This window comes from Haemaphysalis longicornis, unplaced genomic scaffold, assembly GCF_048455015.1.
Source record: "Haemaphysalis longicornis isolate Haplotype H1 unplaced genomic scaffold, Haemaphysalis longicornis Haplotype H1 scaffold_12, whole genome shotgun sequence".
In the NCBI taxonomy this organism is placed as follows: domain Eukaryota; kingdom Metazoa; phylum Arthropoda; class Arachnida; order Ixodida; family Ixodidae; genus Haemaphysalis; species Haemaphysalis longicornis.
In genome coordinates this window covers 105,061,953-105,073,570 of record NW_027526225.1, presented here as the reverse complement: position 1 = coordinate 105,073,570, position 11,618 = coordinate 105,061,953, and the positions used below count along the sequence as shown (strand labels likewise).

General features: G+C 47.5%; 1 protein-coding gene across 1 annotated transcript in view; it reads left to right on the top strand.

The window, feature by feature from the left end:
• The first annotated feature begins 3,899 nt into the window (after positions 1-3,899).
• LOC144163187 (uncharacterized) overlaps positions 3,900-11,618 on the top strand; it is an 87,576-nt gene continuing 79,857 nt past the window's right edge. Inside the window, exons 1-2 of the mRNA XM_077694018.1 lie at positions 3,900-4,389; positions 7,387-7,538. Coding sequence (XP_077550144.1) covers positions 7,425-7,538 — 114 coding nt within the window. The 5' untranslated portion in view covers positions 3,900-4,389; positions 7,387-7,424. The remainder of the gene's footprint in view (positions 4,390-7,386; positions 7,539-11,618) is intronic.

The window sequence follows — 11,618 nt, the reverse complement described above, 5'->3', positions numbered from 1 at the left end:
AGGTTTGAGAAAAAAACAAAAAATTTGGCTGGAAAAAACTCACAGTAAAGACAGGCGGCATAAGAATTCTACGCATTAGTAGATAATTCACGGAATTTCTGCATAATTTTTTAGCGGCTTTGTTTGGAAATAAATTCGTACGGCGGAAATTTGGGCAACTCACTGTATGCGCACTTCTTGCTTTTTGTAATCCACTTCTGTTTTCGTCGGTATCGTACTTTTCCAAAAGCATTTCACTTTGTGGAAGCGAAAGGTATCGAATAAAATCTCTAAGCCATTCAAGGAGCACGAATGGCCTTGGTCGTTTCATTCCGAAGAGTTAAGAAGGTAGAGGGGAGTTCTGCAGTCCCCCTCCCTCTGGAAGTGGACTTGCAATGAACGGCATACTGCACCAGAAAATAAGCTGTATCAATGATCACTTCCTTTTACATACATCACTAGCTAAAATTAAATCGTGGCGCAAATATCGGAAAATGAGAGTAATTAACGCAGAAGAAAAACTGTAGCAATGAGGGAGGCACCATTACTTGCCCTTTTCGAATTACATTTACGATTGTCCTTTCGGGCATCATAATTACTTCCGAACTGAGCTGGAGCAAGCATGTCGTCAGCTTTCGAAAGAAGACCATGCGGAAACTGGGACGCCGAAGACAGTCATTAAGAAGGTCGACAGATGAAATTAAACTTGCTAGCCAACAGAACGTTTATCAGGCCGATTCTCGAGTACGCTTCTGTCGTCTGTGACCCGGACACTGGCCTTTGGCTATCGGTTCAAATAGTTGTTGTATTAATTCCCAGAATCATTCAATAAAGCTGACTTATGAACTATACGAAGCTTAATAACACTAAACTTGAAAATGTTATATTCTTCCGCAACTGTTACAACTGGAAAATATAGCCTAGTACTCTTTCGCGAGGCGATAAATTAAACAGTCTCCAAATGACACGATATCTTGCACGACCTAAATACCGTATTTTGTCGATTCTAAGCACCCCCTTCTTTTCACGATCACGATTCCGTTTGTGAGGGGGGGTCTTATATTCGAAAACCCCCTCCTCGCCACTCTTTTCCGCTGCCGTATATCGACGAGACAGGCGCAAGGAATAATGTTTTATTAGGCCCTCTCCTAAAACCTCTGGGGGAACCGCCTGACGAGCCCGGACCTTGGGATCCAGCGTGAACTGGTGAAGAGGGCCTGGACCGCCAGTCGAGCTCAGGGTATCTCGCAATAGGGAAGCCCCCCACCGGGCGGGTGCCCCAACATTTGCACCAGCTTGACAAATAAAGATTTATTCATCATCATCATCATTAGGCAAACATTCAATAGAGAAATATGCATAGACAGTGAACACACTGCTTACGTCTGATACCAAGTCACCCTCAAGGCCACTTGTGTCCGTTGAGCAGGCCGCCTTCTGTTCCGTTGCTTTGGTTTGTAACTTAAAACTTCATGAATGACTTGGCCAAAAATTCAACTTGCGCCCGCTTCGATGCGTTTCTAATCCACCTTGCGATGTACGTTGCTTAGAAAAGGGGGTGCTTCAATTCGCATACAAACATTTCTGTCATTTTTTCCCCCCTAAAGTATGGGATCCCCTACTTTAGAGAAAAAAAAATTGAAAAAAAAAAGTTTGCATGCGAATCTCCGCGTGAATTGTCGAGGGACAAGCTCAATGTACTCGTTTTTACTTTTCGAAATTTGCAATGGCACCAGAACAAGTACCGTATTTTTTTGGATTCTAAGCATCCCCCGGTTCTAAGCACCCTCGAGGGGCTGCTTGGGGTGTGCTTAGAATCGAAAAAATATGGTACTTGTTCTGGTGCCATATCAAACTTCGGAAATTGAGCTAGTCCCTCGGCGATTCACGCGTGCACAACACTCTAAAAAGGTCAGGGAACAGTCGTGTCGAACTGAGGCTTTTAAAAATTCATTCTTCCAAAGTATACAAGCCGGGAACGGAGTAGACTGTCTGCTGAAATTGCTGTAGGGTGTAATAGTGTGCAATCTGTTATGTCTGCAATCAAGAACCACACGCAGTCAGACACTCCCCGTGCATTTGTATAGTGTTTGATTACGCCTCGTTCAGTGCTTTCTCATAAGCCGAATGATTTGCAGTGCATTCTAATAACGGGGATTTATATTTTGCCGCTTCATGTTTCTTGGTGTTCTTCGCGTGAAGGTTTGAATACAAATGGAGTGAAAAAGTTGACTTCGAGGCTCCTTTTTCCGGCATTTTTATTGTTGCTTATTACTTTGCGTGTCAACAAAATTCATTTGTTTGCTTGTCGTTGCTTGTTTGTTATCTTGTCCATTTGTTTAAAAGTGCTGCTTTTTCCTTTTATTTTTGTATAGATTGGTGTTGTTCACTCCTACCTAGGGCTTCCTAACTGAAGCTGGCAGTACTGCGTCGATAAATAAATAAATAAATAAATAAATAAATAAATAAATAAATAAATAAATAAATGGATGACCCCTTTCCCCTTCTCCGGAAAACCGGTGGACCACCGTCTACAAAACTTAATGAGAACCAGGGAAAGACATAACTTATGCTGTAGGCATTATGTAAAATAATATGGGAGCAAGGAATGGATTAAGCAACGCAAGACAGAAACTCTGAGAAGTGGTCAAGGGAGGCTTGCGCGCGGAAATTTGCATATACAGGCTGAATATTCTTATCAAGACAATGCCGTTGTTGTTGACGATGATGATGATGATTATTGCCCGGGACGGTGCAAACCACTGCAAGAGACGTCCGAAGATTCTCCAACGTAGTGATGGTAGGCAGGGGTGTGGGTCTTCCCTGCCACCTTACCGTTAAGTGATTTTTTTTTTAATTTTAGCGAAACCAAAGGTTGACGCCTGAGCAGCTGTGATTGCTTCTTTCCTCTACCCGTTATATTCCCACACAACAGAAGCATCTGTTGACTCACAATAACTTTCCGCTGTAAATTAATTGGTCTTGTTAATTGTATTTTGTTAAAATATTGGGAGAAGGAGTTTATTTCTGTTGAAAGAGAGAGCGAGATTAAACTTTATTGGAGCGTCAGTTGGACTAACGACGAGTGGTGGCCAGCGCTTGAAAGAAGTATAACTGCCGATATGACGCCGAGTTTCTTTCCATCTTGTTTTCTTCCTTTTGAACAAGCGCTGATTATGACGTCACTGAGTATAACTAACGCTGATACATACAGCTATACTAAAGCAACTGTTCTGATTTGGGAAGGCGGCTTCTACACGCTGTCAATGAATCACCAGAAATGCCACGCCCAGTCAAGAGGGGACTGTCCGGCCCTGCACCCTGCCGAGGGTCTTCCCCACCTCTAATTTCGCTTCACTAAATTGTTTTTTCCTGCTTAGGCACGGGCTCGGCAAAACAGGAATCACTTCCGGCTTCTAGAAACCCGCAAGACCACCCTACCTCCCGCACGCGCAAAGCGCAGGTTAGGCAAAGCTGGGCTCGGCAAGATTTAGGCTCTCTCGTATCACACCGCTAGACCAGTCCAACTATTCCATCGCCCACCCAAATACGCAAATAAACAAAGCTCGCACGTATGTTTTATTAGCCCGGACATACGGGCACTTCATTAGTCTTAATTGCAAGCCGGAAAAGGGCGTGAACGCGGGGAGAACGTGGTAACAAATCTTTCCGTACGCAGTGCCCACGAATTAATCCTCCGGAGCCGCACACGCTCGGAAGCTACGCTAATATGCGCGACGCCCCGTCTAATGCATTCAGTAACGAGGCGCGCACTTTCATCGCGCGCGTGCAGAGAGGGAGAGAGCGATGCACCGGGATGGCTTCCTACGGACGGACGAACGGAGAAGCGAACCGGGATGGTGAGCCTGTTCAAGGTAGAAGATCGGCAATGGATGCGTGCAGGGAACGAGATGAGGAGGAGGAGGAGGAGGAGTGGGGGAAAGGGAACGGGTCCCCCTCGTCGCCGGAAGAGCGAGAAGATGCCGCTCAGGGGGCGAAGGAAAACCGCTGGTCCCTGCCAAATCGGGGCCACTCGCAATCCTTCGGTCGCCGAGCCGCGCGCCAATGGACTCCGTGCGACGTGCCGTACTCTCCGCGCGAGCCAGCAGCGGCGTGTTGTTGTACCCCGGAGCCGAACGCTGCTACTGGCTGGGGGTGAGGGGCCGCGTTTGAAAGGAAAAAGGCACACGATTGGCGCCAAATAGTCGGCCTGGTGCCAAATACCCTGAGCGGAGACAGCGCCGGTGTGAGCCGGTGGCTGCTTGGTCTGACCCTGCGGACTTTGCCGCTTCTGGCCGGAGTCGTAGACCCGAGTCGTGTATGGACTGTCCCACACCCGGCAAGCGACTGATGGTCGGCAAGAGGACCTTAGACAGCAATTTGTGAGGATATCAACGCTTGTGAAAGAGGGTGAGTGCCATGTTCTTTTTTTTTTTTTTCTTCGTTTAGGCTTTCCTGTCTCTTTCGCGTGCTGTTTTTCAGCTAGTTGTGAATCTCTAGTGTAGAATATCTGGCGACCGTAGAAGCTGCCCTCAGCCCTGCTTTTTTGTTTCATTTTGGCTGCCTTTTTCCTTTTATTAAGGCATATTGTTGCTAAGCAGGAGTAATAATACATGGTACCATATCGGCCGACTGCCGAAGTTTCCCACAGTATGTTTTACGCTAGTTGCACCTCCTTATATTTAATTGTACGGATAATTCCGGGTGCACGTATAAACCATAGCTGTGCCTGATGAGCGCCACCCTTTTGTTTCGGCGCAATTTGACCCAGCGCACACATAGTTTATTGCCCTGATGCAGATACGCGAATTGTGTGGCTAAGGAAACTATAAAGCGCCCGTTTCGGTTTCGCCCGTTCACCTTTACGCAACGGAGTCTGAATCGAAAGCAAGCGAAAAATTGGAGAAAACTCGCTGCTTTGGGGCAGTTTTGTTTCCAACGAGTACTTAATACAAGGAGAGAACGCAGATAACGTGGCTTGGGGCTGTGAAAGGAGGGGGAGAGGGTGCTAATTCAAGCGGGTTTCTAGATGGTGAGAGGTTTTCTAGCTTGCAGGTTTCTTCTAATTCTAGAGGGTTTCTAGCGTACCAGCTTGCCGGGGTGCCTGAGTGCCAGTGTGCCGAGGACTTGTAACGGTTCCCTAGGTTCGCAGCGGGTCTACCACCGTTCCGAGAACCTTCCCATAGGTTACGTGCGCACGCTGCACTTATCGCGACAGGTTGGTCGTAGTTTTTTGAACCTTAACGTCTAAATATTGCCGAATTGCACGCGCTGTCGCTTTAATTTGGCGAATAATTTAAACCAATTTTCAATCGGCTACCATCGGCCACACGCGCTTTCTAAACAACGTAGAGGTTGGAAAAAGAAAACTACGGCGCGGTTTTTACGTATTATTGGCCGGAATATTTACCGAGACACACCTACTTCAAGCGCCGTATCAATCTTAAAATGCTAAAGCACGAAATACTTTCCCCTTCCACCCTCCTGAAGTAAGCTGTTTAGCAAATCGTAATTTTTCGTGTCCGCAGTTAAAAATACCAAGAAATTGCCGAGAGCGCGCAAGTGAGCGCGGGCCTCAGCGACCACCCGGCAGTCAACCAAACCAAGAAAATGCCTAGCGCTCGTATCTAGCCTAGCAATGCTTAGCAAAGACTGCCCAGCGTCCCCTGCGCACATTTGTCAAGCCAAGCATACCCACTTAGGGAGATTGGTCAACATTGCGGCGACTTCCCGGCAGTTAAAAAAAAAAACCTAGAAAATGCCAAGCGCTCGTGTGTGTGTGTATGACTTGCGGCCACCACCCAGCGCACGCTGCACGCTGCAGCGTGAGCACTTATAGAGATTAGCCGAGATTGACCAAAAAACAAACAGCGTTCACCGTAATCGTGGCAACACCTGCCCGAAACGAGAGAGACACGCCATAACATACGCCCTTCCAAAGTGATGTCCAAGAATTATCACTTCCAAAAAAATGAAAGAAGCTGACACTCACAGCAACAATGATGGAGTGAAGGCCGTTGGGGCAGCGAAGAAGAGGCAAATCGGCTGCAATCGTGGACTTAAGCCTTCGTTATGGTCGTGAAGGTCGCGTACAGCTTCACTACCTTCAAGTCTTACGCGTTAGTGTGAGCTTACTTTATTTTTTTATTTATTTAAAAATTCCTTATATGCCTAGCGAGGCATTGTGTAAGAGGGGACTTGCCGGGGAAACTATAGCAAATTGGCAATAGAAAGTATGCCAAAACATTGAAGAAGGTTTATCGGAGAAAGCCAGAAACACGGAGAGCCCGTGTTCGCGTCATAACGACGGAATTCCTTTTGTGACTAATTGGAACAGGATATGTATTACGGCAAAGCTTCTTGGTGTAGCTGATAGGAATGGTGAAATTTTACTCTGCGCCAAGCATTGTATTGAAGAAATGACCTCAATAAGCGACGGAAAGACGTCACTCATTACTGAACTTGCGCACCTGAAACAGAGAAAATATCTGGTGCTCGATACAGTCCTTAGCGTAAACTATAGCTGAGAATGTCGAGAGGCGTGCGATAAATGAAACCGACCCCAGGGAAAGGACTTGAAAATGTGTGAAACGCGGCTGGACACTGTAACAAATCGTGACACTACTGCGGCATGGTGAACTAATGGTGTAGTGCACCTTAAAGGGACTTTGTAACACTTTCGATAAACGCTTTCAGTGTTTCCTTTGCGTTTGCAAACATTGTCAGAGCTACAGTTATCAACAGCACGGCGCGGCACTGCGTGATTTGCTCGTCACAGCAGAACTATTCTCCTTACGTTTCTGCTTTGATTTCTGGCTTGTTATCTAAAGTGGCGATAAAATGCGTTTATAGCTGAAGCATAAAGAAAGCGTCCAATAGCAGCTACGTTGCTGTAATGACGTAATTCAAGCGCTCAAGGAACGCCAAAGCTTGTGAAATAGAGAAAAATCTTTCGAGCAAATCTCTCAGTTACCTGATTGGCATAAAGCAGTGATTTTTAGCTTAGGTACTATCTTGATCATAGTTAGGGTGAACACGCGAGCGCGTGTCATTCAGTGCGCGGGAGCCGCCTGTCGGCGTTCTGGGTAACTTCGCACGTGCATCACATAGCCTCGTTGTAAACAAACTGCGCATGCGTGCGAAGATCACCCTCCCGTGTTCACCCTAACTGTGATCAAGATAGTACTTTGTTATCACTAATTCATTCAATATTGATTGTGTTTGTTAACTACGCTCCTGAAGCATATAAAATTTAGAAAAAAGGTGATAAAGTGTTGCAGGGTCCCTTTAATTACGGATAGCTGATGTGGCGGCTTCCGAAGTTGTTGCACGGACGTTCTATCTTCTCTTTGAGACACGTCACATCCGTAGACTTCGGTTGACCTCCGCAACCTCTTGTGTTCACAGAGGCCTGACCTTTGACCTTACCTTTCTCCGGCAAGAACATGTCTTGCTCACTACACGCCTGGGCCCCGTTTCGACCCCGATCGGTGGTCGTGACCGAATCTGTCTTTGTGCTGGTACTTTTCTGGCATTTGGGTTCGTCCTCGAATTCACAGGTGAGTTACAGGTGATCGATCTGCCTTATAGCACTGCATGACTAAATGTTGCCTCGTATACCGAATAAATACCGAAGCAAACGCAGAGACAGGTAAGGGATAAACGTAGATACGAAAACGGCATTGGACCGTGTGCAATTTGTTCTGGACTGTCTGTTTGTGCTGTTCTTTTTACTATTGTATTTCGACAGCTCACACTTTCTCAGCAAATTTCTATTTCTATTCAATTTCTTTTTATTTCTATTAATTTTTATATTTTTCCACACTCACCAAGCCTCAGTTACTTTTATAGAATAATTTCTACTGCACGAAATTCCAATTTTTTGAGTGCGAGCTGCCGCATCTTGTGTTTGTTTGCTCGTCCACACGGAATCTAGCGGCAACAACTTCACTCGGGTGAGAGGCGTAAGGGATGCTGATGTCAACGACACTATGTGAGAAGAAAAACCCGGGGTGTACCGTGAGGCCGTGAGCATCAGAAAAACGCTCCTATCTTTCTTTTAAGACGCAACGCATTAAAAACTATTTATTTAATAAAAAGTGTCGTACTCAAAAGAACTGCCCCCCCGCAAAAAAAAAAGGGGGGTTTTTATTCGCGAGTCTTATTTACGGCATGGGCGTGGTGGTTATCGATGCGACGAGAATAGCCACTACGGTGACATTCTGTGCAATCAATTTGCGTCAATTTCAGCAAATTTATATTTGTTTGGAGTATACGCCCAAACGTGTGATATGTGTGACATTTCGGACTTTTTCCACAGGTCAGGTCAATTGCCTTCAGCGCAGGACGCATTTCGGGTCGCTCTCGTCACAGAAAGCGAAAGCGCGGTGTCTTTACGGAAAGAGCGAAGTAAATCGGTAAAGCGCAAACCGCCGGCGGACCCGCATTCCTAAACGCACAGTTCCGGCGTCGGGGTGAAGGCCGCTGCCGTGCCCTCGTCAGCCCAAAGAACGAACCACGAACACAAATCGCGCGCGTGCTGGATCGTTGAACCTGCGCGCGCTATCAAAGAGGCATCGACACCCCGACGCATTCGTTGCCGCCACCGCGACGAGATTCGCTTTCACCCCACGGGTCTCGTTTGCACAGTCCGCCGACGGCAAGGTGCCGCCTCCACGTGACTCAGGTGTAGCCCCGTCCGATAAGACTTTTACTTTACCCTTCTCCATCATACCGCAAGTCGATGTCGCGGCGATCTGGTTTCTCGAGGAAGTCGACGCGCGTCTGGCCGGGGGATTGGAAGAAGGGGAAACGGAGACATCGTCATCACGGCGGGATTTACAGATCGGACAAAGTGGCTGCGCCGTCGCTGTTGCCACTTCCGCGATGACTTCGTCGGAGAGGCTGAACGCTCACCGAAGGGGCGAAGCGGCCGGTTGGTGTCCCGGGAGTGGGTGCGTTTTGTTTGTGCCCGCTCGACCGACGTCAACGACCCATGCGCGGCGTGTAAATATAGACGGGCGGGCGTGTGTTTAGGACTACGCAGGTTTGAGGGCCTTAATGAGATTCTCCGGCCGCCGCCGTCGTCAACTTGAGCGTGTCGCGAGCCGTCAACCGAGACAGGGGTGTCTGACGAGCGCCACTGAGTGTGAGAGAAAGTGATGGAGGACGATGATCGTGTACGCTCTACTGACGAGGGAAACGGGTTGCCCTGCGGTTCATTTCGGCCGGCCAGGGACACTCGTTACAACGCGGTCATTTTGCTTTCAATTGGGTGCTCTTTTTTGAGATCAGTCTTTACCGGAGAGGAAGATCCAAAGGGTAGTGCACCGATACAACAGAAATTTCTGAAGGGACTTAGGTCTACGTACGTGCTTTGAATGCGAAAGCAAGGTCCTGACATGCGTATCACAGATCGCTGCTACATCCCGTATGAGTCTCTTTCTTGCTTTCATTTCTTCGTCTTCGGGCACGAATTCCTTCGACGGATAGACTAGCGACGCTTTAGGCCACTGATTATTGATTTCATTTCATTTATTTTATCCTAAAGTACTCGAGGGCATTACATAAAAGAGGGCAAGGGACGAGCTACAGCGCATTGTTCAAAATACCGCACACAAAAGCGAAAGAAAACGCACAGAAACCAGGATCGAATTCAAAAAGAGAGTAGAACAACAAAAACATGAATGTTGTGTCACACTTATAAAAAATACACAACTAAGGGTAAGGACAGATCTAAACTACAGCACAAAAAATAGAGGTGGTCAAGTGATTAGGAACAAGCAAGTTGCACAGACAAATGGTCGGTGACCTTAGTGCGAAACGTTTCGCGGTTGGTGCTTGATGCGCAGTGCCCCAGTAGGGCATTCCACATGGCTATTGCGTGAGGAAAAATGACGAGGTAAGTGCTGATGTATGGCCGGCGATACAAGCAATGGGACTGCAGTGATTTAGGCGTGCTGAAGTTCTGTGCGCTGATTGAAGCAACGGATGACGTGAGCGGGGATGATAGAAGTAGTGTGAAAAAGGCATAGACGGGCAACCATTCGGCGGGATTCAAGAGCTGCGAGGGAGAGAGAGTGTTTTATTGCAGTGACGCTGGTTCTATGGGAGTATTGCGAAGAAATGAAGCGGGCGGCTCGGTTTCGAATGGACTCTGATTAGCGTTCGTCGTGGCTGGGGTGCAGCTGTCATACTCACGTGCCGTCATTTTCAACTATCACTCGACATGACGTCAGCGGTGTTCTCCAGCAGAGCGGTTGTAACGAACCGGGCTACTACCCTGGAGACCAGTGTTCAATTGCCATACGAACTCAAGTGTGCTTTGTTGCTTCTGCCGTCAGCGGCCGCTTTCTGTACGGGACAACACTGCCTGTTTTTCGAACAATGGGGGTCGTAAGGTTTCCGCCTTAAAAACTGTTCCGGGGGACGAACAACAAACGTTCTTCTTGTCAGCCACCTCTACGGCGCGGCGTGGGCCGGCAAACTTCGAGTAGACTAACGATAGCAATGTCGATTACATGAGGCAGATCATTGGATAAGAAAATTGGTGAGGGAGAGAAACAAACGTTAATGAAAGGAAAGACAGATAGGTCGTTTGAAGAGGTGCTCTGGCAAGCTACTCTGCGTTAGGAGGGGGCGAGGGGAAGTGCAGGCCGAGATATCTCAGATGACTACGGCGAAGAACAGCATTAATGTGAAGAGTTTGCACACATCCAGTCTATTGCCCAGTAAGGACGTGTGCCGAACGTTAGAAGATTTGCATGATGAAAAGCTCAGAGCACAGCTCCAGTCGTATGAGTATATCTAGCGTTGCATTGCAACGCTGTAAAAGGACACTCATTATCTGGTACGGGTCATTATGTACTTTCAAACGGTACACAATTACAGCAAGAAGGGGGCTCCACAGAGTTCAATACTTGTAAAACAATCCTCGCGGCCTGTGTCTGCACACTAGAAGGCAGTAAATGCACTGTATAAATTAAATGCTTTACCATTTTCACAGCCTTCTCAGTTTTTATATATACTTCGTCAACAGGTTTGAGATTCGTGACTACAGACTCGTTTTTGGGAGTGGCTGTTGAGGGGATCGAGGGCCACTGAACATTGAGAGCAGTGCCTCATAAAACACAGGGTGGCTAAGGTTAAGGAGGCTCGGTTTCTTCGCGCACTTGCCGCAGTGGTGTTGGTTGCGTCGGCGGACGCTGCACCTGTTGCTGTGGTTACAACTCGTTTGAGATCATTAAGCCCTTCGAACACTGTGACCTGAGCGCCTCTTCTTCCGCCTTACAGAAGTGGCAGCCCCTTTGTAGAAGGAGTCGACCTTCACTGTCGTCTTGAGCACGGGCTTGCCGTACTTTAGGCTAGGATGCTCGTGATGCGGCTTCATGCAGTCCGGAACAGTACACACATTTGTCGCCAGCTTTACAACCAGACGTCTCGTAAATTCCACCGCGACGTTGGATGCGAGGGGGTTCGAAATTAAAAGCAGAGGACAAGCCCCACGCCTGGTGAAGGACGAAGATGACTCCCAGTTGTTCTAGCTGATCTTGTTTGAGTCAGCTAAGCCATCCATCTTGTTACTGTCTCATCATATTGTGTTTTTATTCTCACAGCACTCATTATCTTACACAGTTCAT